Raw genomic sequence first — 26336 nt, forward strand, 5'->3', positions numbered from 1 at the left:
TCTAGAATCATAAGCCTTTGGATTTTGCAAGGATTATTCTGGCAGTACTGATGTTCGCAGCTACACGTAAGGAATGGCACCTTTTGTGAACACTGACCACTTTGGTGGCAGCTCCTGATTTGTTAGGTTGTTTTATTTGCCTGTCTTGAAGGTATGAAATAAAATACTTGTAAGTTTTTTAAAAATTATGTTGTAGTTGTTTTGTAGTAGGAAGGCCCTACAAATGAACTCATCTACTGTACTGTGGGAAGCAGACTCTACTAAAGCTATCTTTCATTTGTTAAATATCAGGTTAAAGCACACGAAAGTATGACCAAACTAGTCTGAAAACTCTTAGACACAAAATATGCTCTAACATAGATCCTGGGGTCCACAAAGACCCTACAGAAAAGTACAACAGACAGAAACTCATGTCAATATCTTTTTGCCAACAGACTGTACTAGGCATTATTAACTTTGGGAGAAGGCAAAAGTTGGATATGTCTTTTCAGCTCTTTCTGAGTGAATCAAATATAAACTGATACTTTCCCCAAAAAACATCTTAAAATAAAGAATCTGAAAGAAAAATCTTACTCTCTGAACAGCTTTGGACTTAAAGATACTCCTTTACTTCTTGCACATAGTAGATGAACATTCACACACACACACACACACACACACACACACACACACACACACTCCTACAAGATATCTGAAGATGATCCCATGGTGCTCCATTTTATTGTGGGTAAGAGCTTTGGGGTTTAGAATTGGGGGTCATGTAAGTGTCCACTGAAGCTGGCTTTTGCCAAGTTCCTTAATATCATCACCAAGTCTTGATCACACTAGCTCTGCAATTAAGGAATGCGTTGGCAGAAACTATCTATCTCTAGAAGAATTCTAACCCATTGGATGGTCCCTCTTGTGGGGAGAGGGAGAGAATGGGGGACAATAGAGGTTTCCATAGCTACCCCTGACTTACACAGCATCCAGCTTTGTCCCATTGAAAGCATGTCCTTGGATTGAAGTAAAGCCATTGTTGTATAGTTTTCTGCAAACAACAGAGCAAGGAGAAATCAGTGACCTATAGGAGGTGATGTTGGCCCTTTTCTGAGGTTGGGCTTCACTACTTCATTCAGTATCAGAAATGTGCATGAAGGTTCTTGGGTCCCGCATCTGAGCCCAGAATAATATTTCTCAGTTTGAATTTCCATTCTCCAGACTTTGCTTCTAGTAACTTGACACTGTTTCTCAGAAGTAGGTTCACTTTGAGGAACAAAGATCTGCCATCATTTAAAACTTAAAAAAATAATGTACATATATTTAAAAAACAAGGGTTTCAGTTAACCCAAAGTCAATAATGGAGGATGGCTCAGTGGATGAGCATCGACCTATGAGCCAAGAGGTTACTGGTTCAATTTCATTTGTAAAGATGTGAGAATTATACACTTGAAGATACTTGAATACAAAATATTATAAGGCCTCCAGGCAAAATGTGGCCCACTGCCTATTCTTTAAATAAAACTTTATTGGAACATAGCCATACTCATTAGTGTGTATAGTGGGCCCTAAAATGGCAGAGCAATTGCTACTAAGGCCATGTGATTTGTAAAACATAAATGGCCCTTTATAGATAAAGTATGCAGGCTATAAGGAAATATTGTTGTCTTGTCACCTAGACTATTTTGTCATCTATAGAGTCCCATACCACAGGACCATACTCTACTTACTTATGTGAAACCCTTGGTAGACCATTGAACACTTGCTATAAGGTAGTATGGTTCTTAGATGGGCTGTGAAACTATGACGATTTTCATATCAAAATTCAGTTGTTGGCATTTGTAGAATGGAGAAGTTATACCACTACTCACAGCGTCAAGGTTTCATTGCACAGTCCCTGGAAAGCATTGGCAGGGATGGAAGTCATGTAGGGGTTGTCTGTAATTTCCCTGCAAGAGAGGGACAAAAACAATGCTTTTATTTTTATTTTTGTGAGGCTGGGCTCTTGCTGCACACTGCATTTAAATAAATAGCAGGACACAAGTTCATTTAATCTGGTTTCTTTTTAAGTTTCATTGACTTAGTTGCTTGCTGGTGGCTCTTAGGTTAAGCGAGGCGATGAGAACAATCCCAGATGGACATGCACTTAGAGCCCCAAATGTATAGTCAGTGAGTGAGCTTTGGATTTGGCTGAGGCCCCTGACTTAATCCTTATCTGCCAGGGGAGCTAGTGGATCTCAGAGACTTCTTGTGTGTGTATGACAAATACTTTGTCCATAGCAAGTAGGGTGTTTTAAGTATATGGAACACCTAAAAAGAGTTGGAGGAATGGAATAAATGGATTTCATTTCATGAATATTTCTAGTGTTCTCCACTTGGAAAACACTGCCAGGCAGTTGCCCCAGGAGAACATTTCTATGCCAAACTTGTGGCTGGAAGACTGCCTGTATTTTGAACTGAGCTCTTACGCTGCGAAGGAGTGTAGTCAATTTTTTTTCTAGCAAAATCCCAACAGTTTGGATCCCTTCACTCAACATTTTGCTGATTGTGATGCATACTCAACCTGTAACTCTCTCTGCATACATCTTTTCACTTCTGTACACCTTGACTGTGTGTAACAGGTTTTAGTCAAGAGCACATGGCCAACAAGAAGTCACAGAAAGCAGTATAAGCATCTCTAGTGACTACTCCTTGGGACTCTGCTCAGACAAAATCACTTAGGTTTTCTATTCCTCAGTTTCCTCATTTGTAGAGTGGAATCATTATAACTTTTTTTATGACTTAATGAAATAGTGGAGAGGAACAACCTTAATAATGAATTAGGAAGTGTTTAAAAGTATTAAAAAACTAGGTGAAAAATAAAGTATCATCATCATCATCATCAAAATTTTCTCCTATTTAATTATTGCTACCATCAAACAAATATGCCATAATCTCTCCCATTAAAAGAGAGACACAACAAACCTTTTCTTCCAATATCCACCAACTACTGAAACATTTTCTGCTCTGTTTTAATAGTAAAGCTTCTCAAAAGAGTTTGTTATAATCACTTTTTCTAATCCTCCTTCTTGCTCACTCTAACCACTCTCCATCACTGGAGCTGTCCAGATCATGATCACCAATACCCTATATTATTAAACCCAATGGCCATTCCTAATCTATCATCTATCAGTACACCTGTCATCTATCAGCACACCTGTCACAGCTGATCACTGCTTCTTTCTCAAAACAATTGCTCTTCTTGGCTTTGACCAACACTAATGGTTCTTCCATTCCTTGTAAGGAACAAATAAAATATTGCCCAACATTGCATGTGTGCATACTTACAGTATAAAGAATACATCCATGGAATAAACTTTGGTCAGGTCAGGGAATATTTTAAGTCCAGTGTTGAAAATGCCACTGAAGTAATGAAAAAGAAGAAGAAAAAAACACACAGAAATTAGCAAAGGGAATTAATATATAGGAAATAGAATAATGTAAAAGCTTAAAGCATGGGTTCTGAGGTCAGGTGGGAGTCAAATCCTCCACTAAATAGCTGAGTGGCCATGGGCAAGTTCTGATCCTTGGATGAAATGATGTTCCCTTCAGTGCAATAACCTAATCTTGTTCACCAGTGTCAAAACATGTTTTCTTTTTAGAAAAATCTTGGTATTATTTGAACCAAGAAAGATTTCTAGGAAAAGAAATTCAGGTCTTCCCTTTCTCTCTCTCCCTCTCTCTCTCTCTCTCTCTCTCTCTCTCTCTCTCTTTTCCTTATTTTAATTGGAGCACATTGCAGATGTGCCTGTGTGTGTGTCTGGGGGATAAAATAAATGGAGGATGGGAAAGGAAGACAATACAATTACCCGACCCCAATCCAAGCTTCCTCTTTTCAAATCTACATTATACATATTGTGTTCATTATTTTGCCAAGAATGCTTTTCCAGAGGCAGTCACTGGGGGCACCATGACAGCAGTACCATTTAACAGGTGTGTCCAGCCAAGGAAGGAAAGCAATCAAACACATCTTCACTTTCCATAGTTTGTATCATCAGGGCAAAATGCCAAAATGAAAAGATGTGCATAAACAGCATGAATACAAACACTCTCAGGTTCTGATGCCTCCCAGATTTAGTTGGTTAACATCTGTTGCAGCTACTAGAATGCAGGTAGTAGAAACAGATGGGGTGAGATCTACACACTATCACTGAACCTTTACAGAAAGTCTTCCAGTAGAAAACTTTCACTGGTGTGTCTTCTCAGGCAAATTCTGACCAGCAATGGTTCTCAACCTTTCTAATGCTGTGACCCTTTAATACAGTTTCTCATGTTGTGGTCTTAGGCTCTACAGCAGTGGTTCTCAACCTGTGGGTCATGACCCACAAGTTAAGAACCACTAGCAGGGTCACCTAAGACCATCAGAAAGCATAGACATTACATTATGATTCATAACAGTGGCAAAATTACAGTTATGAAGTAGCAACAAAAATAATTTTATGGTTGGGGGTCACCACAACATGAGGAACTGTATTAAAGGGTTGCAGCATTAGAAAGGTTAAGAACCACTGCTCTAGAAGGAAGACATAGGATGTGAAGACAAAGTAGGAGCCAGAGGTCTCAAATGGGACTTTGAACAAATAACAAAGGAGAGACATGCGGTTCCATGCGGTATAACTGAAGCACAGGAAACAAGCTAGTTCAGTTGCAATAGCAGTTCACGTGGAAGAGCAGGGGGGAAAGGCAGGGAAAAGGGCTGAAATATCAGATTAGGGACTTGGAGCAGGACCCTGTCTTTTCTTCAAAACCCTAGACACGTCCATCTCCTTTTTGATCTCTTCTCTAAGGGTCTGTACCCCCTAATGATGTATGTTCCTCTCATTTTTCACTTACCATTATTCTCCTCTTTGGGAGGAACTTTTCAATGTCATATATAGTATATTCCACAACTAGAACGTAAGCTTTTTGAAGGCAGGGACAATGCTTTACTATCCTCTGTGTTCCCCACAGAGCCTTGCACATAGCAGGAGATCATCATATCAAAGAGTGATTGATTGAAACACTAAGTCCATACAGGAGTGACTGCCTTGTCCCATAAGTTTTTGTCACTCTCAGCCTCAACCCATCAATGTCCTTTTCTATTCCTCCGGCATCTCCCACTCCCACCTCTTCAACACTGAACTATTCATAGTTCCCCCAAATAAGCCATGTGGTTCCATGGCTTTGTGTCTTTTCCATGCTTTTCCATCCATCTGTAGTTCTCTTCTACCTCAACTCCCTTCTTTTCCTGGATAACTTCAGTTCATCCTTAAAGACTATATTCATAAAATACATATGGCTATATACTTCTATTTAAAAATTACTAGATGGAAATAAGCTATGTTAATAATGATTATTTCTGGGCATTGGGATTAAGGTTGATTCTTTTTTTCTCCTATTTTTTTTTTTTTTTTTTTTTTTTTTTGCTTTTACAATGCATGTGAGCAAGAAAGAGGGAAGGTGGGAGGGGTTCTTCTAGCTGGTGCCTGGAAGACCTGAGGCCACATGTAGACATCCAGTGAACACACCGTTGAGCACATACTCTGTTGAGCACATACTCTGCTCAGCAGTCAAGAAGCAACAGAGAACATGAATGTGGTTCCTGCTCTCACAGAGATATGATGAAGGTGTCACCAAAGCAAGGCAGCAGGTTGCTGTCCCACCCATTTTTATCCCTATAACCTCCAAGAGATTAGATTTTTATCTGTTGTGACTTTTGTATTTTTGCTGTGTAGCAGCCACTCTACTAATTTTAAAAAATATGTTTTATTAATTTTTTTACAGAGGAAGGGAGAAGGATAGAGAGTTAGAAACATCGGTGAGAGAGAAACATCGATCAGCTGCCTCCTGCACACCCCCTACTGGGGATGTGCCCACAACCAAGGTACATGCCCTTGACCGGAATCGAACCAGGAACCCTTCAGTCTGCAGGCTGATGCTCTATCCATTGAGCCACACCAGTTAGGGCATAACCACTCAACTATTGTTGCGATACCTATTTTCTAATAAAATTGTCCAGGAGGCTCTCAGGGTTTCTTGTTTTGTTGTGTTCTCTTCTACTCCACTTAAAGACTATATATACAGGGAGTCCCCCAAATTGTATATCCACTTTAACATCTGGTAGCTCAATTTTGAAAATAAAATGTCTTTTATTTATTTTTTTAAATCCTCACCTGAGGATATGTTCCCATGATTTTTAGAGAAAGTGGAAGAGAGAAACACCAATATCAGAGAAACACATTGGTTGCTTCCTGCACGAACCTCAACCAAGGCCTGGGAGGAAGCTCACAACCTGGGCATGTGCCCTTGACCAGAATCAAACCTGGGACCCTTCAGTCCACGGACCAACACTTTATCCACTGCACTAAAGCGACTAGGGTGAAAGGGAAATGTATTTTTAATAAACACTACCTTTCTCATTACTTAATTACATTTTTGGGGGCCACCCTATATATGATAGCATTTTCTCCTTCATGTTTCTGGGAGTAGGTATCTGGTCCCAGCAGTGTGTACTGACCTTTGAACTGGTTTTCTAATATGTGGATCATTTCACCGGATATCTTGCCTGATGGGAAAGGGTGGGGAGTAAGTTATAGGATATGATTTGCTTTGGAAATTAAACCACTCAAATGGTCCTGGCCCACATCATCCTAGGGAGAGTTCTGGTAGATAATAACATAATTATCTAGAAAAATTTTTTTAAAAATGGGATTGGAATGGAGTTAATACTTACAGGAACTTTAGAAGAGGCAGCTCTTTTAAGGCATCAGGGTCTATGTAAGTTAAGCTTCTCATATTCCGAATCTCTCTATAAAAGTTACAAGGAGCACATTTACCATAACACATCCATTCCTGTTCTTATCAAAGATAAAACAACATAAGTCAGCTTTAACATGAGAGGAATACACATTGACATGGCACCCCGCGAACAGTTCCTGCCGGGAGTCACGGCCAATAAAGGACTGCTGGTTCCTCACAGGGACACAGCAGCTGTTCAACCTCCTCACAGCATTTGCTTAGTTTCGGTTCCTTTGAATTTATGGGCAACTTTTCTCCTAATTGCAATCTCAGAGCTTTTCAAACTCTCAGATGTAAATAGGAAAGAAAAGCCTCCTCAAGTGGCTTGTGGAAGACAGAAATCTTTATTGTTCACTGTAGCAAGTGTTCTGGCCCTGGGTGGGAGGTTGAGTGGATTAGATGGATGGCAGCGAGGCAATGAGGGTGACAGGAGCTTTCTGTTAATCGCTATTTCAGAAGCAGCAGATGTCGAGTCTGTCAACAGTTCCCTTGGTTTTATTCTCCTATGTCAGTAATTTAAGATTCTTCAGCACATGTGGTGTGATATCATGTATTTCAGTAGCTTACGTGGTTTGGTTTATATCACAGTATTAGTGAAATCAGTAGTTGTTAGAAATGGCTATCATTTAAATGTAGTCAACATACTAGATTGGTTAAGAGTTTCAAGGCGCTCCCTGTGCTTGTATGAAGAGGATGGAGGGTCCCGCACACAGCCTTTCCTTAGGCTTGATGCCTAAAGGAACCTGCATTTAGTTGTTGTTGGTGACAATTCAAAGACTTAGAATCTGGCCTCTGGAATTTGGTTTTTAATGGTTTTAGTGAAGGACGGTTTCTGTAAGATTCAAGCATTGCCTGTATATACCAGTAATTAGATGATTTCTGGTAAATTTGTGGAGTCGTGCAACCATCGTCACAATCCAGTTTTAGGGCCTATCATTGATGAAAGTAACCATTGGCGCATGTGCAGTGAATTCCCACTCTCTCTGGCATGCCGAGGATCCACTATTGTGCTTTCTATCTCTATACATGTGCCTTATCTGGGCATTTCATATCAACGGGATGATAAATATGTAGTCTTCCATGTCTGGCTTCTTTCCTTTAGCATAATGCCTGTGAGGTTCATCCACTAGTAGCATGTGTCAGAAGTTGGCTACTATCTATTGCTGAATAATAAGGTGGACCTGGGATTGAACCTCGGCTCTGCCACTGCTGGCTGCATAACCGGGCAGGTTCCTTGACCTTTTTGAGCCACAGTTTCCTCATATGTAAATAGGGAGAATAACAGCACCTGTTCCATAGGATTCTTGTTAGAACCAAATAATGCCCATAGGAATTTGAATTGTGACCTAGCACACAGTGAGGGCTCTATAAATGATTATTTTATTACTAGAGGCCTGGTGTATAAATTTGTGCACCAGTGGGGTCCCTTTGCCTGGCTTGCGGGATCAAGCTGAAACCAGCTCTCCAACACCCCCCACCCCTGCCCCCGCTCCCGAGGGATCCCAGATTGCAAGAGGGCACAGGCCAGGTCGAAGAACCTCACTGGTGCATGATTGAGGTTGGGGCAGGACACAGGTTGGCCAGCTAAGGAGAGACTGTAGAAAGGCTTCAGGGCATGTCCAGACTCTTGCTCAGTCCCAAATGGCCAGACCTTAGCAGCAAGCTAACCTACCGGTTAGAGCATTGCCCCCCTGGTGGTCAGTGCATGTCATAGCGAGCAGTTGAGTGGCCTTAACATATCATTAACATATTATGTTTTGATTGGTTGAACAGTTGACCAGTCACAGGGCAACTGAACACTTAGCATATTAAGCTTTTATTATATAGGATATTTTAAAATAAAACCATTTTAAAGGAAAAAAACTGGGACTAGAATTAGGTAAATTAATTTTAAAGTAATATTTTATAAATAATAGGTTTTTATCACATAATAAATCACCCATGTATTTTAACATCAAGTATTAATCTCAAGATTAATGCATATTGAGGAAACTTTAATTTTTAAAATGTTTATTTCAATGCACTATACAGATAATGTATATACATGGTAAAAAGTTTTAAACATCATTCCATGAGTCAAAGAAAACCAGCTGTAGTTTTCTCTCTCTCTCTCTCTCTCTCTCTCTCTCTCTCTCTCTCTCTCTCTCTCTCTCTCTCTCTCTCTCTTCCTCTCTAGTAATCCTATATATTGTAGTATATAATATATCCAATATAATAAAAGCCCATATTTTATATAATAAAAACCTAAAATGTTAAGTGTCCAGTTATTTGGTCACCCGTTCAACCAATCAAAGCATAATATGCTAATGATATGCTAAGGCCACTTAACCACTGACCACCAGGGGGTAGACACTCCAACTGGTAGGTTAGCTTGATGCTGGAGTCTGGCCGATTGGACTGAGTGAGATGAGCCAGACACACCCTGGAGCCCTCCTGTGGTCTCTCACCAGTTGGCCAACTTCCTGCATCCCACCCCAGCCCTAATTGTGCCACAGTGGGGTCCCTCAGCATGGCCTGTGCCTTCTTGCAATCCGGGACTCCTTGGGGTATGTTGGAGAGCTGGTTTCAGCCCGATCCTGCAGGCCAGGCCAAGGGACCCCACTAGTACATGAATTTGTGCCCTGGGCCTCTAATATATATATATTTCACTAATTAGACCGATGTCCTTCTGGATGTTCTTCTGGATTTCCTTCAGGATGAAGTCAGGGCTGTAAGGGAAGCCCAGGTCCTGGTTGACAGCTGTTGGATGGAGGGAAGCCCAGGTCCTGGGTGCCAGAGGGAAGCCGCTGCCAGCAGCTGGGGGAAGGAAGGCCTATTCTTGCATGAATTTCATGCATTGGTCCTCTAGTATATCTATGTTAAAGTAGCATTATGTCAAAAACGTTTCCTCTGGATCAAATAGTCTATAAAAATAGAAATTCAATGATTGCTTAGTGTTTCATATTAAATCATTCTCCTAGTTCAGCATTTGAGTATTTTCCAAATTTTTGCTATTATAGATTAACTTTGAGACAAATGGCTTTTTATACAAACATTTCCTCCTCTGTTTATTTTATTAGGGGAAATTTATAGATATGAAGTTACTGGGTCAAAAAGTATAACATCTGACAAGTTCTTGGAATATATCCTTAACTGCTTAAGTCCTGATTTTTAAACTAGCTCTCATTTTTAGTAATAGCCTATAAATTCACAGAATAAGTGATCTCCTATATTACCAAAGCTTTTCAATGAAAGCAATCTTAGTATTCTACTTTGATAATTATCAATGAAGTCTTTTACCACTAACACTCCATTATGTAACTGGGGGAAAATAATCTATAACCAAAAGGTGATATTTATGATTTTGGTGCATCTTCTAATTTATTGGGGAATTACAAATAATAGATTGTTAATTCAAATAGTTTGTAAATGTTTACATTTTTTAAGCAGATTGAGGAAAATGTAAGTTTATCAGCAGATTTTCTACTAGAAATAAGACTTTATAAAAGTGATTTTTTCAAATGTCCTGGAAGATACATGTAGCTACTCTTATCTGTCTAATAATAGAGGAATATGCAAATTGCCTGGGATGCCATCACAATAACAGTAACAACCAGTAGGCTGTCTGAGATGACAAGACTGGCAGGGGGATTAATGAGGAATGACCAAACGACTGAACAGCAGGATGCATGGGGCAACCAGGCTGTCAGGAGTGGTTAGTGAGGGACAACCAAATGAATGAACAGCAGGTCGTGTGGGGTGACCAGGCCAGCAGGGGGTTAGGTGAGGGACAACCAAACAACTAAACAGCGTGTGGCAACCAGACTGGCAGGGGGGCAGTTGAGGGTGGCCAGGCCAGTGAGGGGGCGGGGGTGGAGTAGTTGGGGGCGATCAGGCTGGCAGGCAGAGGTGGTTAGGAATGATCTGGCTGGAAGGGGGGAGGCAGTTAGGCATGTAGGTGAGCAGTTAGGAGCCAGCAGTCCTGGATTGTGAGAGAGATGCCTGGGATTGGGCCTAAACTGGCAGTTGGACCCCGAGTCCCAGATTGGAAAGGGTGCAGGCTGGGCTGAGGGGGACCTCCCCACCCCCCACCTAGGCACAAATTTTGTGCACAGGCCTCTAGTGATTAAATGCTTGGGACTAAGACTTGTGTTTTAAGACCTTCAATAAACCACTTTATTCAATTTAGTGAATTAGCAGAAGTAAATCTTACCATACTATCTGCCAAAACCACACATTTGACCTACCCAGCTGTAGAATTTTTATTTAATTGTGATTTTTTTAAAAAAAAGATCACATAAAAGTAAAAACATTCCTCTGAAGGCAGTGATTTCCTTAATTATGTACGCTTTTCATTAAAGAGATATTATGGGCTTGCATTACTTTTGGAGGCAGACACTTTGGTTTCAAATTCTGATTGTTATTTCTTAGCTGAGTAACGTGGGCAAGAGCTCTGTCAGCTGTGCATTACCATCTTCATTTTACACGGGGAAACTGAGGCTTAGTGAGATTAAATGGGATAGTATATGTGAAGCACTTTCAGCAGAGTGCTTGCTTATAGAAGGCATTCAGTAGTTGGTAGGTATTAGGAGCAAAACAGAAACCATCTATATGCTATTGACTTTATTTTAGAAGAAATGAAATAGAAAATGGAAGTGACCAGTGTTTCATTTTACAGGGATAAATCTTTATTTATTAATTTAATTTAATTTATTTTTATTGCCTAAAGTTTTACATATGTATTCTTTTTCCCCAATTGACCCCCTCTCCCCAACCATTCCCCCAGTGCCCCAGTGTCTGTAATCATTGGTTATACTAATATGCATGAATTCAAGTATAGGTATAATTCTTTATCTGAAACACACTTTTGGGTCCAAATAGTATCCACACTGAAGTTAAAAACTCAGGAAAACTTGGTTTGTTTCCACTTTAGGACCCTCAATAACTTACAAAGAGACCTGCCAGTCTTGCAGTTTTCTCTTGCCAATCCTCAGTGTCTTTTACTAATTGTTAACTGATATATAATGGCCTGGCTATCAAATTATCCCAAACAAAGTGGCTAAAATAACAATCATTTCATTATAGCTCAGTTTTGTGGATTAGTATTTCATGCAGTGCTTCTGTTTCATGTGCAATCCACTGGGATTACTGGTTGATATTCAGCTGGTGTCTGGGTTCTTTTGGTGGGTTCAATTCCTGGGGATTGCTAGAAGGGTAGGCTCAGATGGGCCCTTCTACATCATAAGGTAACCTAAGGATCTCACCATATGGTCTTCCCATCAGCCATACTTGGACTGTCAGAGCCATCTGGAATGTCCAAATTAGCAACTGAGAGGGGAAATAACTTGGGTCTATGCTCCATTTTTCATTGTACTTACATGTGCGTCATTTTACTCAAATTGTAGAAGGAATGTGATTCCAGCCGCTGCAGAGCTGTATCTATGGATAAGTAGCTGAACATCACAAAAATATAAGACGAAGTAAAAAGTTAGTAGGGTTGTGAACTCCAAGCATACTGTTTTTTTTTTTTTAATTTTATTTTTATTTATTTATTTATTTATTTATTTATTTTATTAAATTATCTGTGTACATATTTTAACATTGCCCCCCCTCCCATACATACCCTCTTTCCCCAGAGTTTCGTGTCCATTGGTTGTACTTATATGCATGTATACAAGTCCTTCAGTTGATCTCTTATCTCCCCCAGATCTCCCTACCCTCCCCGCGGTAATTTGACAGTCTGCCAAGCATACTGTTTTGATGTAATGAATTTTTCAGGGGCCTCCCAGATCATAAAACATATGTAATCCTAATGGTTTTGTCTTAATCCTATATAAGAAAAGAGTAATAAGCAAATTAACCATCACTCTGCTATACCCACAAGCCTCGCCCACCAGCCAACCAGGAGCAAGTATGCATATTAACCCCAATCAAGATGGCTGCGGCCACAGAGTGAGCAGGAAGGAGTTTTGGCTTCCCCTGGCGATGGAGGAAGGCAAGCTTTCCATATACCCTGGTGAGCCAGGCCTCCATTCAAGGCTACAAAGTTTCAATTATAGAAGATAAATAAATCCCAGATACCAGGGCCTCTGCTTGGGTCACTAGGGGGTGTGGCTGGCCTGCAAACTACCACAGGCCCCTCGCCCAGGTCTCCCAATATCTAAGGGAACCCCCACCCTGATCCAGGACACCCTTCAGGGCAAACCAACTGGTCCCCACCCATGTACCAGGCCTCTATCCTATATAATAAAAAGAGTAATATGAAGATTTACCATCACTCCAACACACAAGATGGCTGCCCCCATGTGGTGAAAGATCCTGCCCCCATGTGGACACAAGATGGCCACCAGAAGATGGCCAGCAAGGGAGGGTAGTTGGGAGGGACTAAGCCTGCAAAGGAGGGCAGTTGTGAGGAATCAGGCCTACAAGGGAGGGCAGTTGGGGGCAATCAAGTCTGTAGGGGAGGGCAGTTAAGGGTGACCAGGCTGGCAGAGGAGGGAAGTTGGGGATGATTGGGCCTGCAGGGAAGGGAAGTTGGGGAGGACCCATGTCTGTAGGGGAGGGCAGTTAGGGGTGACCAGTTCTGCAGGAGAGGGCAGTTAGGGGCAAACAGGCTGGCAGGGGATCAGTTAGGCATCAATCAGGCTGGCAGGGAGTGGTTAGGGGTAATCAGGCTGGCAGGCGGAAGTGTTTAGGGGCAATCAAGAAGGCAGGCAGGCGAGCAGTTGGGAGCCAGCAGTCCTGGATTGGGCAGTTGGACATCCCTCGAGGCATCCCAGATTGGAGAGAGTGCAGGCTGGGCTGAGGGAAAACCATCTCCTCCCCCCCCTGCATAAATATCGTGCACCGGGCCTCTAGTTATGTTATAATTAGTTACTACTATTTTTAGATCTGGTGACACCTGAAACTTCCCCAATACATGAAGTCCTATTGATCTTTCAGGTTTCATTTAACTGATTCTTCCTTTAGAAGCTTTCCCTAAATTTCCTGATTGGGTCAAATTTTCTGTAATATATTCTTATATTACAATGAATTTCCCGGCCCCCCACCCCCCCCAATTATCACAGAGCAGCTTGGCATATTCGATTTGTGCTCTCTCATTACACTGAAAATTCTCTGAAATGGAGAACCATGTTGGTTTCTGGGAGCCATTGGATCTTGAGTCCCTTTAACAGCATGTGGCATGTAGTAGACTCCCAACAAATATGTATTAAGTGAATGAATGAATGAATGAATGAATGAATAGGTGAGTTACTCAAAAGAACAGAACATGAAAGACATGGATTAAAAATGAATAAGAGGCACTTTTAATGGTGTATCTGAGCATGGAATTAGAGAGGTAGTTTCAAAGAAGATGAAGCAAAATCCACAATGCTCAAGTGGAAAATTCCAGAGGGTGGTGACTACATATTATTTCAATACTTCTATTCTTAATTTTGATAAAGTTGAAAATTCAAGGTTTGTTTTGAACTTTGGGAGCAAAAGATAACTCAAATAAGTTTTTAAGAACTAAAATGGGAGAAAGAGAAATGTCTAATTATAAGAGCACATAAGGAATGACATTTCAAATAATCTCAAATTCTATTTTGTAATGAGAATGACTAATGCAGCTAAATTCAGTGACTGATTTTTATTGAGAGGCATTTCTATGACATTTGGGAAAATTAACTATTGACAGATGATGTTCACATGTAGCCCTAATGAAGATTCTCAACTCTGGCCATACAATTGAACTATCTGGAAGGTCTTTAAAACACAGAAATGTCTAAAACTTGGTCCAGGACAATTAAGTCAGTGTTTGTGAGGGATGGGACAAATACTTTTATTTTATAAAGCTTTTCAAATGACTCAAAGTACAGGCATGGTTGAGAACCACTGGTGTATACTGAATCTGTCAGTAAAATATTTTCATTAACACAATGTTATTAAGACCTCTGACGGTTCCATTTGAGTTTTTACCATGGTTATTGTGAATATTCAAAAGGTCCTGTGGTTTTTGTTTTGAATGGCCTATTCTATAAACAGTTATCCTTTTGATTTATCAGGTCTGACAAACTATTGCCACTTGTGGATAATGTTACAGAAATTATTTTGATCCAAATATTATCTCTAAAACATAGAGAAAGCAATTGGAGATGTTGAAAATAACATTGTGTAGAGATTGTGGGGATTTATAATGGATGAAGTTGAGCAATCTGAAAGACAAGATTAATTTTGAATGCTGCAAACTTGTTTATCCAACTTTGCATCATATCCATTTGATCCAAATTTTCTTTTGACTTTGCTAGTTCAGAAGTGTAAAGCTTTCTCAAGGTTTTATTGGGGGAACCAACATGTAGGAACCATTTATCAGGGGGATGAAAAGAGTGATTCTCTACTTGCTAATCCCATTTTTATAACCAAGAAAAATCAGATTTTACTTCTTCTTCAAATTTTTTTTCTTACCATTTAAGTCTTATGTAACCACTAGGGTGAACATAACATTTATCATGCAATATAGGATATTTTTGTGAGTCAAAACAGGTTGCTAATAGTATGTTAGAATAATAGGTGAGAATTTATACTGTCCCAGGAAAACCTACCTAGGATCTCTTTGGTGATCTCTCTGTTGCCCCTAGATATATCACCTCTTTGATGATTATTCATGTATGTGTGTGCGTGCTTTCAATCAACAAATGGCTGAACAGACATGTTCCCTAGCTTTCAGAAACTCACAGCAATGGGAGGTATAGGCAGATAAATGGGGTTAACATAGAGGGTGATAAATGCTTTGATGGGGTTTGGGCTCATGTAACCCAGACTGAAGAATCTAGCACAGTTTCCCTGGAGGAATCTTCAGCAAGACCTTCAAATATCTCAGTCAATCTGTTTTCTTTAATTTCTCATCACATTCATTTAAAACCTTTTCAAATTTCTGACTCTGCCAGCTCTACCCTAGATATTAGTACATACTCTTTATTTTTTAAATTTTATTTTATGGTTGAGAGTATGCTCTTTTAATTTGTAGAAAGGAAAGAAACCTTGAGATAAGGATTTCTTGAAGTCCCTCCAAATAAGCCTGTTAATATACCTGCACCTGCCCTATCTCTTACTATTACTTTCTCATTGCATTGTAAAAAGTCACCATCTTCTGTAAAAGGTCAGTCCCGCTCCTTGGTGCTCTTAAAAATTCTCCTTTCTTCACTTTATTTTTTTTTTTAGCCTCTTCCTCTCTACTGACTCCTTTCCCTGTTCCAAGTTACAAATACCTGATTGACTCCCAAGTCTAGTGTCCACCCAGATTTTCCCCCTGAGGACCCCAACATACTCACTTCTAGTCCTCCTTACTCTGTTTTAATTTTTTTTTTTAATTTTTACCATATCCATAAGTCCCTTCTAAATTAGTATCTACACTAATAAAAAAGAAACATGCAAATTAACCATCACTTGGCTACACCCACCAGCCAATCAGGAGCAAAAATGAAAATTAACCCACCAAAGATGGTGGTGGCCATTAAGCTGCAGTGAGCAGGAGGCTTGGGTTCCCCCTGGCGATGGAGAAGCCAAACTTCCCACCAGCCCTGGCCAGCCCTGGCCTCTGCTCAAGGCTACAAAGTTTCAATTATAGAAGATAAATAAATCCCAGACACCTGCTTCCAGCCAGCCCTGGCATACGCTCAAGGCAATGCTGGAAAGGGAAGGGAAGGGAAGGGAAGGGAAGGGAAGGGAAGGGAAGGGAAGGGAAGGGAAGGGAAGGGAAGGGAAGGGAAGGGAAGGGAAGGGAAGGGAAGAATAAAATCCTCTTAACCAGACTGGCTACATCCCCATGGCCCGATCCCTGTAAACCAGCAGTAAGATATCCTTCGAGGGGTCCCAAATTGGAGAGGGTGCAAGCCAGGCTGAGGGACACCTCCACCCCTCTCTTCCCCCCTGCACGAATTTTGTGCACTGGGCCTCTAGTATATATCTAATTTGTTACATTTTTGATTCATTGTCTATTTTCTTCATTCAAATGCAAGCTCCACAGGGGCATGGATCTTTGTCTCTTTGTTTCCTGGTATATGCCTATCTCTTAGAACAACAATTGGCACATAATATGGATTGAATAAATATTTCTTGAGCGAGTGAAAAAATTATGTCCTAATGTCTACTTTGATGTGCCAAAGGCACCTTAAATGTCATATGCCCCAAATTGAATTCCTAACTTACCCCCTGCATCTCCACAGCAAATGTATGGAAAACTTCTCTATCTTGGCAAATATGCTCATCAACCACACAGTCAGAAAATTGAATGAAATTATTCTCCATATCCCTCCCCCTCCAAATCAATCAACTTCCTAGTTTATTATGTATTCCTATTTATTTCTCATATCTGGTCACTTTTTCTTTATTTCCACATAACCAACATCATTCAGTTCTCCATCTCCTCTTCCCCAGGACCCTGATTCAACCTCCTCACTGGCTTCCTGTCTTCAGTCTTGCTCCACTTCTATTCCTGTCCACAGCACAGTCAAGGGAAGGTTTCTAGAATACCTGATCTGTCACTTTCCTGCTTGGAAGCATTCAGTGGCTTGGCCCTTAGGGAAGATTTCAAACTTCTTCCAATGATTCAGAGGCCCTGTACTTGCTTACCTCCTCCCAGTCTTGTTTTTCTCTACTGTTTCTTCCCAGCCTGGAGAAATTTATTTCAATTTCACCGACAGCCAAGGACTTTCTCTTCTGCTTAGAACTTTTTCTTCTACTTATTTTTTGTTTGATTATTTAGCCAGATAATGCAGATTGCAAATTAGGTGCTATTTCCTCCAGGAATCCTTCCCTGACTACCCCCCATCATCTAGGTAGCACACCTCTCATATAAGTCTACAGAGATAAGTAAATACACAGAATAGGAAATTGTATAAAGGAGATGAGGGAAAAGGAAGAGCTGTAGGGGAATTTGAAGTTTTTAGCTTATAAGCCAATAAATGACAGTGCTGTTAAAAGGAGGAGTAGGGAAGGGGCAGTTTAGGGGAAGATGAAGAGGTTTTTTTGGGATATAATGAGTGTGTACTGCTTGTGGGTCATCAAGGTGATGATATTTGGAAGGAAGGTTGTAATGTAGGCTAGTACTTTTAATAACAGGTCAGGACTGGATATACTCAGGAATTAGTTATATTAGGTAATAGTGAAATCAGACATCTTAGCTACATTTATGGCAAAATGTAAGCATTCATACTAGTAGTAAAAAGTGGATCAAGAATCGGTAATTAAGATAGATCAATTATAGACAGAGAAATCTGTTTATGAGAGTCCCAGCTAAGATTTTGCCACATCCCAAGTTATATTAAAATACATTAAGAATTTTTAAATGTTCAAGACCAAATGAATTAAAATTTATTTTAGCTTTAAAAAATCATTTAGGAATTAGGGAATGGAGATGTAGCAAAACAAAATAAAGATTTTGTATATAAAAAATTCATATACATTACTTACATAGATTATTTTTCTGGATAGAACACATTTGGAACATAGCATGTGACAATTACAAGCTTTTTGATATTAAAAAAAATTACTTACATCCTGGAAATATTGGGCAGATTTGAAAATGCATGACTGGGAATGGTTTTCAGATGAGTCTCTGTAAACTTCCTATAAGAATAAGTTACACAATTAAAATTTTAATCATTGGACTTTTCTAATTACTCACCTTAATTATACAGAACACATTACTAGAGGCATGATGGTTCTTACAATATGTATTTCATCATACATAATAAAAAGATTAATACACAATGAAAAACAAAATACATTTTTTTCTCAACAAAACAAGAAATAAGAGTGAGAATCAAATGCAGAATATAAATCTTTAAACTTCACCTCAGAATTACCAGTAAACTGATATACCGTGTCTAGCATCATATTCAGTACGTAACTAAAGGGCAACATCATACATTCAACTTGCAACATCAAACAAGTTTATCAGGATTACAGAATTCATATCATGGACTTATCAATAGAAATGTCTTGGAATGCCATTGGAATATTAAGAGTAATTTAACATATTTGAGTCCTGGCCTGGTGGCTCAGTTGGTTGGAATGTCATCCCATACACCAAATGGTTTTGAGTTCGATTCCCAGTCAGGGCACATGTTTGATCCCCTGTTGGGACACGTAAGGAAAGCAACCAATTGATGTTTCTCTCTCACATCACAGTTTCTCACTCTCTTTCTCCCCCTCCCTTTTTTTCTCTCTAAAATAAATATAAACCATATCCTTAGGTGAATATTTTTTAAAAAAGGATTTGCTATATCTTAAGGATTAAAAAATTTTGCCTGAACAAAGGTCTTTTCCACTAGTACCTTATTAAATCATCTACTTGCTGCGGGTTGGAAACAGCTGACTGACAAGGGCTAATTCTCCTCAGAATCATGGTATCATTATTGCATATGAAATTGAGAGGTCGTGGCTTTTCTTCCAGTTTGCTTTGTTGGATACTTTTCAGAAGTCGGAGACTTTTTCTTATAGACACTAAAAGATCTTTATGCCTTCCACTATGTCTCTCCAACTAGGAGTCCAATTTTTACTTTCTTTGCTATAGCAACTGCTTGAATAGAATCCTGAATGAAAAAAAGGTGTACCTACTGTACTAGCTCACATTGCAAAAAGATAACGACTCACTGTGCACACCACCTTCCCCATGGATCCGTTCTGCTATTTAAAAATTGGCAATCATACATCATTCATTTATTACCTTATTTGAAGATTTAGGTGAAAATTATGTATTTTCCTCTCTAGGCTTCAGGGTTATTTCTCAACAATCAATTCCCTTGATCTATGCATGCTTGGAACTACTAATTTCTGCAGTGATTGAAATATACAGGGGTGGGCAAAAATAGGCTTAGAGTTGTTCATTTGGAAAATAATACAATAACTAATAAATAATATAAGAATAAACTGTCTTGCATACTCACAACTGTAAGCTTACTTTTGTCCATGCCTGTGTTTAGCACTTTCAGTTTCCATTCCTGCTTGCCAGGGCACTGAATGTTACCCCTCCATCCTAACAATAAGGAAAAAGCTAATCAGACTGAAAAAAAAAATCAACAACTCTTCTTGTACCCATGAGGGAAGGCATAGGGCAAACTGGGGAGACTACCAGATACAGGGGTCCAGCTTCCCAGAGCAGAAACTTGAGGGAAACCATGAGTATGCAGTGTATGAAAACCTGAACTTAGTGATTGAAAAATCACTGGAGGCCCAGTGTGGACAATTCTGAGAGCTAAAAACTCCAGAGGGACCCAGTCAGAGAGGCACTTCCACAATTTTGTGAGATTTTCCTCCATTATCTTATCCAGGTTCTAATAGTAAATATCAGAGGACACCCCTCTCCCCCGCAACACCTGTGCTTCTAGCAAAGAGAGAGGAAGAGGAACTGTTTGGAAACACACCAGAGCACTCTGTGCTTAGCAAGGCCTGGCTCAGGGGAACTAGGTAACCACAGCCTAACTGCCCTGGGGAAGGGAAATGCCGAACTCCAGCCCAATGTAGCCTTCCTGTCCTACAAAGGGGAGAGGGAAAATATAAGAAATGCTGTGAAGTTCACAGTCTAGGGACAGGCTCTATAAATGTCTAAGACTAGTCACAGGGCAATAGAACCCTTCCCACCCCCCTGATACCTTATTACCACATTACTAGCAGCCCATTTGTAGCAATTCCTTTTACTTGGTATATCATGTCTGCTTATTGAGCATTATATTCATGACTTTCCAAATCAAAGCCTCATCAGGGCCAAATCCTATTGAATAAAAGAGTAATATGCAAATTTACCATTGCTCCAACACACAAGATGGTTGCCTCTATATGGTCAAAGATGGCTGCCCTCATGTGGACACAAGATGGCTGCCACAAGGTGGCCTGCAGGGAAGGGCAGTTGTGGGCAATCAGGCCTGCAGGGGAGGACAGTTGGGGTGACCAGGCTGGCAAGGGGTGTGTGTGACTGGGCTGGCAGGGGAGGGCAGTTGGGAAGGACTAGGCCTGCAGGGAGGGCAGTTGGGGGGACTCAGGCTTGCAGAGGAGGGCAGACAAAAGTGTAGATTATTAGCTCTTTGCAAATCTTGGTGTTTCAGCAAGAAGCCCAATGTTGCCTTAATATGATTTCAGAAATCCAGGTCCCATAAATCCCTTTCCCTTCATCACAAGTTTCACTCACGCTTACATTCTCTTAATTGGTTTGATTAAAAGCCAGTTGGTCCAGATCCAAGATTCTGAAGTTACAAAGATATGAGAATAACAAGTCGTTTGACTACAATCTCCAAGAAAAATTGGGCCATGCAAAGGAAAACAAAAGATAAGATATCTTGTTGGGTATCATCCAAGGAGATTGAGTTTCTTAAACTCAAATATAGTGTCTTATAGAGCTTGTCCTAGGGCATGGGTCTTAGGGCATACTCACTGTGAGATCACACACTGCTTATAGGTAATGTGGACCTAATTTATACCTGACATTGACTAAATATTTTGAGGTTTATTCTGTGTTCAAAAGTAAATAACATTTAATTTAAAATAAAATTCGAGTAATGATTTCTAAGATGGACAGGTACATGCAAAAAAAAAAAGAGAAAGAAACAAGAAACTGTACCATCAACTTACACCACACACAAGAATAAACTTAAAATGGATAAATGACTTAAATATAAGTCATTAAGCCATAAAAATCCTAGAAAAAAAAACATAGGCAGTAAAATTTCAGACATCTCTTATAGCAATATTTTTGCTGATATATCTCCTATGACAAGGGAAACAAAGGAAAAAATAAATGAGACTACATAAAAATAAAAAGCTTTTTTACAGTAAAAGGAGCCATCAACAAAATGAAAAGGGAACCAACTACCTGGGAAAACATATTCATTAATTGTACATCTGATAAGGGGTTAATTTCCAAAATATTTAAGGAACATACACAACTCAACACCAAGAAGACAAATAATCCAATTAAAAAATAGGCAAAGGACCTGAATACCGTAGGCACTTCTTCAAAGGGGATATACAGATGGCTAATAGACATATGAAAAAAAAAAATGCTCAATGTCACTAATCATCAAAGAGATACAAATTAAAGCTACGATGAGATATGACCTCCCACCTTCCAGAATGGCTACCATCAATACATCAACAAACAACAAGTGCTGGTGAGGATGTGGAGAAAAGGGAGCCCTTCTGCACTGTTGGTGGGAATGCAGACTGGTATAGCCACTGTGGAAAACAGAATGGAGTTGCCTCAAAAAATTAAAAATGGAATTGCCTTTTGATCCACCAATCCCACTTCTCAGAATATATCTTAAGAATCCTCAAACACCAATCATAAAGAATATGTATTTTACCCCTATGTTCATAGCAGTGTTATTTTTTTTCCATAGCAGTGTTATTTACAACTAGAGGCTTGGTGCACAAAATTCATGCACAGGATGGTCTCTAGGCCTGGCCTATGATTAGGACCACCTTCTCCAGCTGCCTGCAGCTGGCCTTGTGTCCTGCCACCAAACATCCCTGGTTCCCCATTTGCCATCGAGTGATCAGAGCCTGAGGGCAGAGGGAAGGGACCGAGAGGTCGGCTATTCCTGTACACTCATCAGCCCTGCCCCTGCCACGGGTCACCCTCTGTATGTGGGGCAACCGGTGGGGTGGGGGCCTCGGCCTGGTGTCACCTGCATCCCCTGCCATCCACCCCTGGTTTCCCATTTGTCATCGGGTGATCGGAGCCTGCCAGCCAGGGAAAGAGATCAAAAGGTGGTCAGTGTGCCTCATAGTGACTGGTCGAGCGGTCATTCTGGTCATTCTGCCATTAGGATAGATTTCCATATCCTTTTATTGTAGGATAGCCAAGATCTGGAAACAGCCCAAATGTCCATTAGTAGATGAGTGGATTAAAAAGTTGTGGTACATTTACACTATGAAATACTATGTAGCTGTAAAAAGAAGAATATCTTAACCTTTGAGACAGCCCGGAGGGATCTGGAGATTATTATACCAAGCAAAATAAGCCAGCCAGAGAAAGAAAAATACTGTGTGATCTCACTTATACGTGAAATCTAATGAACAAAATAAACTGATGAACAAAATGGGACCAGAGGGGTACATGGACAGACTGACAGCTCTAAGAGGGGAAGGAGGTGTGTGTGAGGCTGGATGAAGTAAGGTTTAGAGATCAGTCAAAGAACATACAATATATGCAAAGCCCATCAACCCAGAAAACAGTATGGTGAAGGACAGAGGGAGGTGGGTAGGGACTGGGTGGAAGTGGGCAAAGGGGGAAGGAATGGGGGACATCTGGAATAATGTTAATAAAAATCCCCAAAACATCCAAAGCTGGTTTGGCTCAGTGGATAGAGTGTCGGCCTGTGGATTCAAGGGTCCCTGGTTCGATTCCGGTCAAGGGCATGTACTTTGGCTGAGGTCACATCACCAGTGAGGAGTGTGCAGGGGGCAGCTGATCAATGCTTCTCTCACATCAATGTTTCTAACTCTCTCCATTCCTTTCTGTAAAAAATCAATAAAACATATTTTAAAAAATCCCAAAAACAAAACCAAAAAAGGAAATGTTACCACTATTTACTACTAATGATTCAGACATCACATATAACTCATCAGGAAAAAACAGTTTACAGCTACAGTGTCATATTCTAAGTGGAGTATATACATTTTACAGTTAAACAACTTGGCTTTGGGATATGGGAATTATAAGGTAGAGTAAATATTTAAGCTGATGATGCAATTGAATTTATTTTTTCTATGACGTATTGAACTAAGCATGATCAGTGAAATGAGGACTTAAGAATCAAATGTCTCCTTTGAGCCTTGCCGAGGCAAGATTTGTATTTCTCAGATTTCTACACTGGGAAGACATGATCAGAAATAGAAATGCCTGTGAAATGCTACCGATTGACTTGCATGGTTTGCAGAACAGGATCCAGTTTTAAGTGCTGTCTTTTGTGTTCCTGCAGTAGCAGTGGGGGAGGTAACTCTGGTCCATGCAAGGAAAAGGAGCAGATTGCTCCCTGTTCCAAAAAGAACAGTTTGTGCGATTACATTTTACACAGTCACCTTGCATGATAGATAGTAGGCTCATTTCACTGAACTTTTATCAACGTGTAAATCCAATCAGCATTCCAACACCCTGTTTCTTAGAAGGCTTCTGAAATCACAGCTCCACTGTGTGTGTGTGTGTGTGTGTGTGTGTGTGTGTGTGTGTGTGTGTGTTGTCATTAATATGCCTGCTTCCCACTGCAGCCCCTGCTTGATTAAGAATGTGAAGTATGAGGGTGGAGCATGACTGAATTTTTCTGAGTTGAGAACCCCAGTTGGCCTTCCCTGGCATGGCTGAGTTAAGCGTGTGTGGTCCCATTTGTGTGTCAGCTTCGGTCCTTTGGCAATCAGACTGAGAGTATTTTGTGATTCTGTGTCAAGTTTTTCTGTTTAATATTGTCACCTGCATTTCAAGGACTTCCTTTTGCATTACATAGCTGTGTCTAGCAATCAACTCGATTTCATTGAGATGTGCCAAGTCTATAACACTGAACTACCAACATGACCATAGAAATACAGATACTTGTACATCGTAAAGTTGTGTATTATAATAAACTGGACAATATTGATATGATTTAAATGTGACATCTACCATTTGCCCCATGGTTTTACTTTATTGAGGATAAATTATTACTGATACATTTGTTTTACTATTGTGCAATTTGTTGCTGTTAATCCTCACTAGGAGATTTTTTCATTAATATTTTTAAAAAGGAGTAAAAGGGAGGACTGAAGGGAGGGAGAGAAATATCATTGTGAGAGAGGCACATCAATTGGTTGCCTGCCCACGAATGTGCCCTTGACTACTGAAATCACATCCTATTTCCAAGCGTCTTCATTAAAACAAAGCAGAGAATAAACCACTTACCCATCTCCTCCCAACAATCTTCTCAAAACACACACACACACACACACACACACACACACACACACACACACACACACAAATAAACAGAGCCCTGGGTAGTGTTGCTCAATGGTTGGAGCATCGGCCTGCACACTGAAGAGTCTCAATCTAAGGAACATAAGTTCACTTGGGTTGCAAGTTCAATCTTTGGCATCGGTTAGGGTGCACATAGAGGCAACCAATAGATTGTCTCTCTCACATCCATTATATCTCTGTCTCTCTTACCCCCCCCCCCCTCCCACTATCTCTAAAAATCAATGGGAAAAATATCCTTGGGTGAGGATTAACAACAACTAAAGACAATAAAAATGCAATCACATGATTTTTCATTTTAAATGAATTAATCTAAGTGGATGGGAAATCCAAATGCATCAGAAGGCCATATTCAGATAGCTCCATTCAAAATGATTAGGAGTACTTTTTTAGTAAAGTAGGTTTTTTTTTTTTGTGTGTGTGTGTGTGTGTGTGTGTGTGTGTGTGTGTGTGTTTGAGTAATGCCATTTGGAATAGAAAAGGTGTTCACAAAATGAAAAATCATTGGTAAAAATAACTGACATTTATCTTCCAGCATGATTTTAAATAGTGTTTCTATATGTCTTAACTTATTGAGAAAAGCATCAATACCAAAATATTTCATTCCGTATCATAAAGTAGAATGTACTTTTTTTTTAGAGTTTTTTTTCTTTTTTTTTTCTTTTTAAAATATATTTTATTGATTTTTTTTGCCCCCCTCCCTCCCTCCCATACATACCCTCCCTCCCCAGAGTTTTATGTCCATTGGTTGTACTTATATGCATGTATACAAGTCCTTCGGTTGATCTATTATCTCCCCCAGATCTCCCTCCCCTCCCCACTGTACTTTTAATAAAATTCAGAGTAAAAATTTCAGATGTTTAAAGAAAATGTAATTTGACATGATAATTTGGAGCTCTATCCTTGAGGTGAATAAGGAGTTTTACTAAAAGCAATGTAAGATTTTTTCTGGAAATTAAGCGAAGGATTAGTTTTTTGTGGTCTTTTAGTCAATGGACAAGGGGAAAAAGAAAAGAACTGGTCTATTCTTTTTAGAATCGGAGAGCAGGCAATTGAAAGTTCCCTGTGAAAGTAAATTTTTTCCCCCTCAAGGGCTCTTGAAGGTTCACACTGAAATGTCAATGACCTTGTTTGTTCAGAGCTTGTAACAGCCATTTTCAACTGCCCTCTGTGCTTCGATAAGTATGTTCCAGTCATTGTAGGTTCTGTGTCTAAAACCTATCAACATCATTCCTTAAGCATCAAGGGGATGCTTTTTATGACAAAACAGGCTTTATGCAGGACTCTCACTGAACCCATGTGATTCTGAGAACATCCATTCCATGTTGTAGTCCAAAGTATAGCATTCAGAAATTACACAATATAAAATTATTTGGAGGTAGTTCTGGTAAATTATTTTTATAGTCTCAGGGCTTAGAAATTCCAGACAATCTTAACAAACTATGCAACAGACAACTGGCAAGATGGTATATATATTTTTTAAAAGCAAATTTATTATTTTACCCTCTTTTCTTAGGAAAGATCCCAAATGTTCTGATCAACTCTAGTCCATCAGGTAGCCCAACGTAACAACAGTTTACCA

At 39.9% G+C, this 26336-nt stretch overlaps 1 protein-coding gene across 2 annotated transcripts in view; it reads right to left on the reverse strand.

The window, feature by feature from the left end:
• Nucleotides 1–26336, reverse strand: part of TSHR (thyroid stimulating hormone receptor) — a 92268-nt gene that overhangs the window by 30836 nt on the left and 35096 nt on the right. For both annotated transcript variants that reach the window (XM_036429909.2, XM_036429916.2), the window contains exons 2-7: nt 18310–18381; nt 12153–12227; nt 6731–6805; nt 3307–3381; nt 1851–1928; nt 962–1030 (exon numbers count right to left, since the gene is read on the reverse strand). In XM_036429909.2, the coding sequence (XP_036285802.1) occupies nt 962–1030; nt 1851–1928; nt 3307–3381; nt 6731–6805; nt 12153–12227; nt 18310–18381 (444 nt within the window). The remainder of the gene's footprint in view (nt 1–961; nt 1031–1850; nt 1929–3306; nt 3382–6730; nt 6806–12152; nt 12228–18309; nt 18382–26336) is intronic.

Source organism: Pipistrellus kuhlii, unplaced genomic scaffold (genome assembly GCF_014108245.1).
Source record: "Pipistrellus kuhlii isolate mPipKuh1 unplaced genomic scaffold, mPipKuh1.p scaffold_m20_p_1, whole genome shotgun sequence".
NCBI classification, from domain to species: domain Eukaryota; kingdom Metazoa; phylum Chordata; class Mammalia; order Chiroptera; family Vespertilionidae; genus Pipistrellus; species Pipistrellus kuhlii.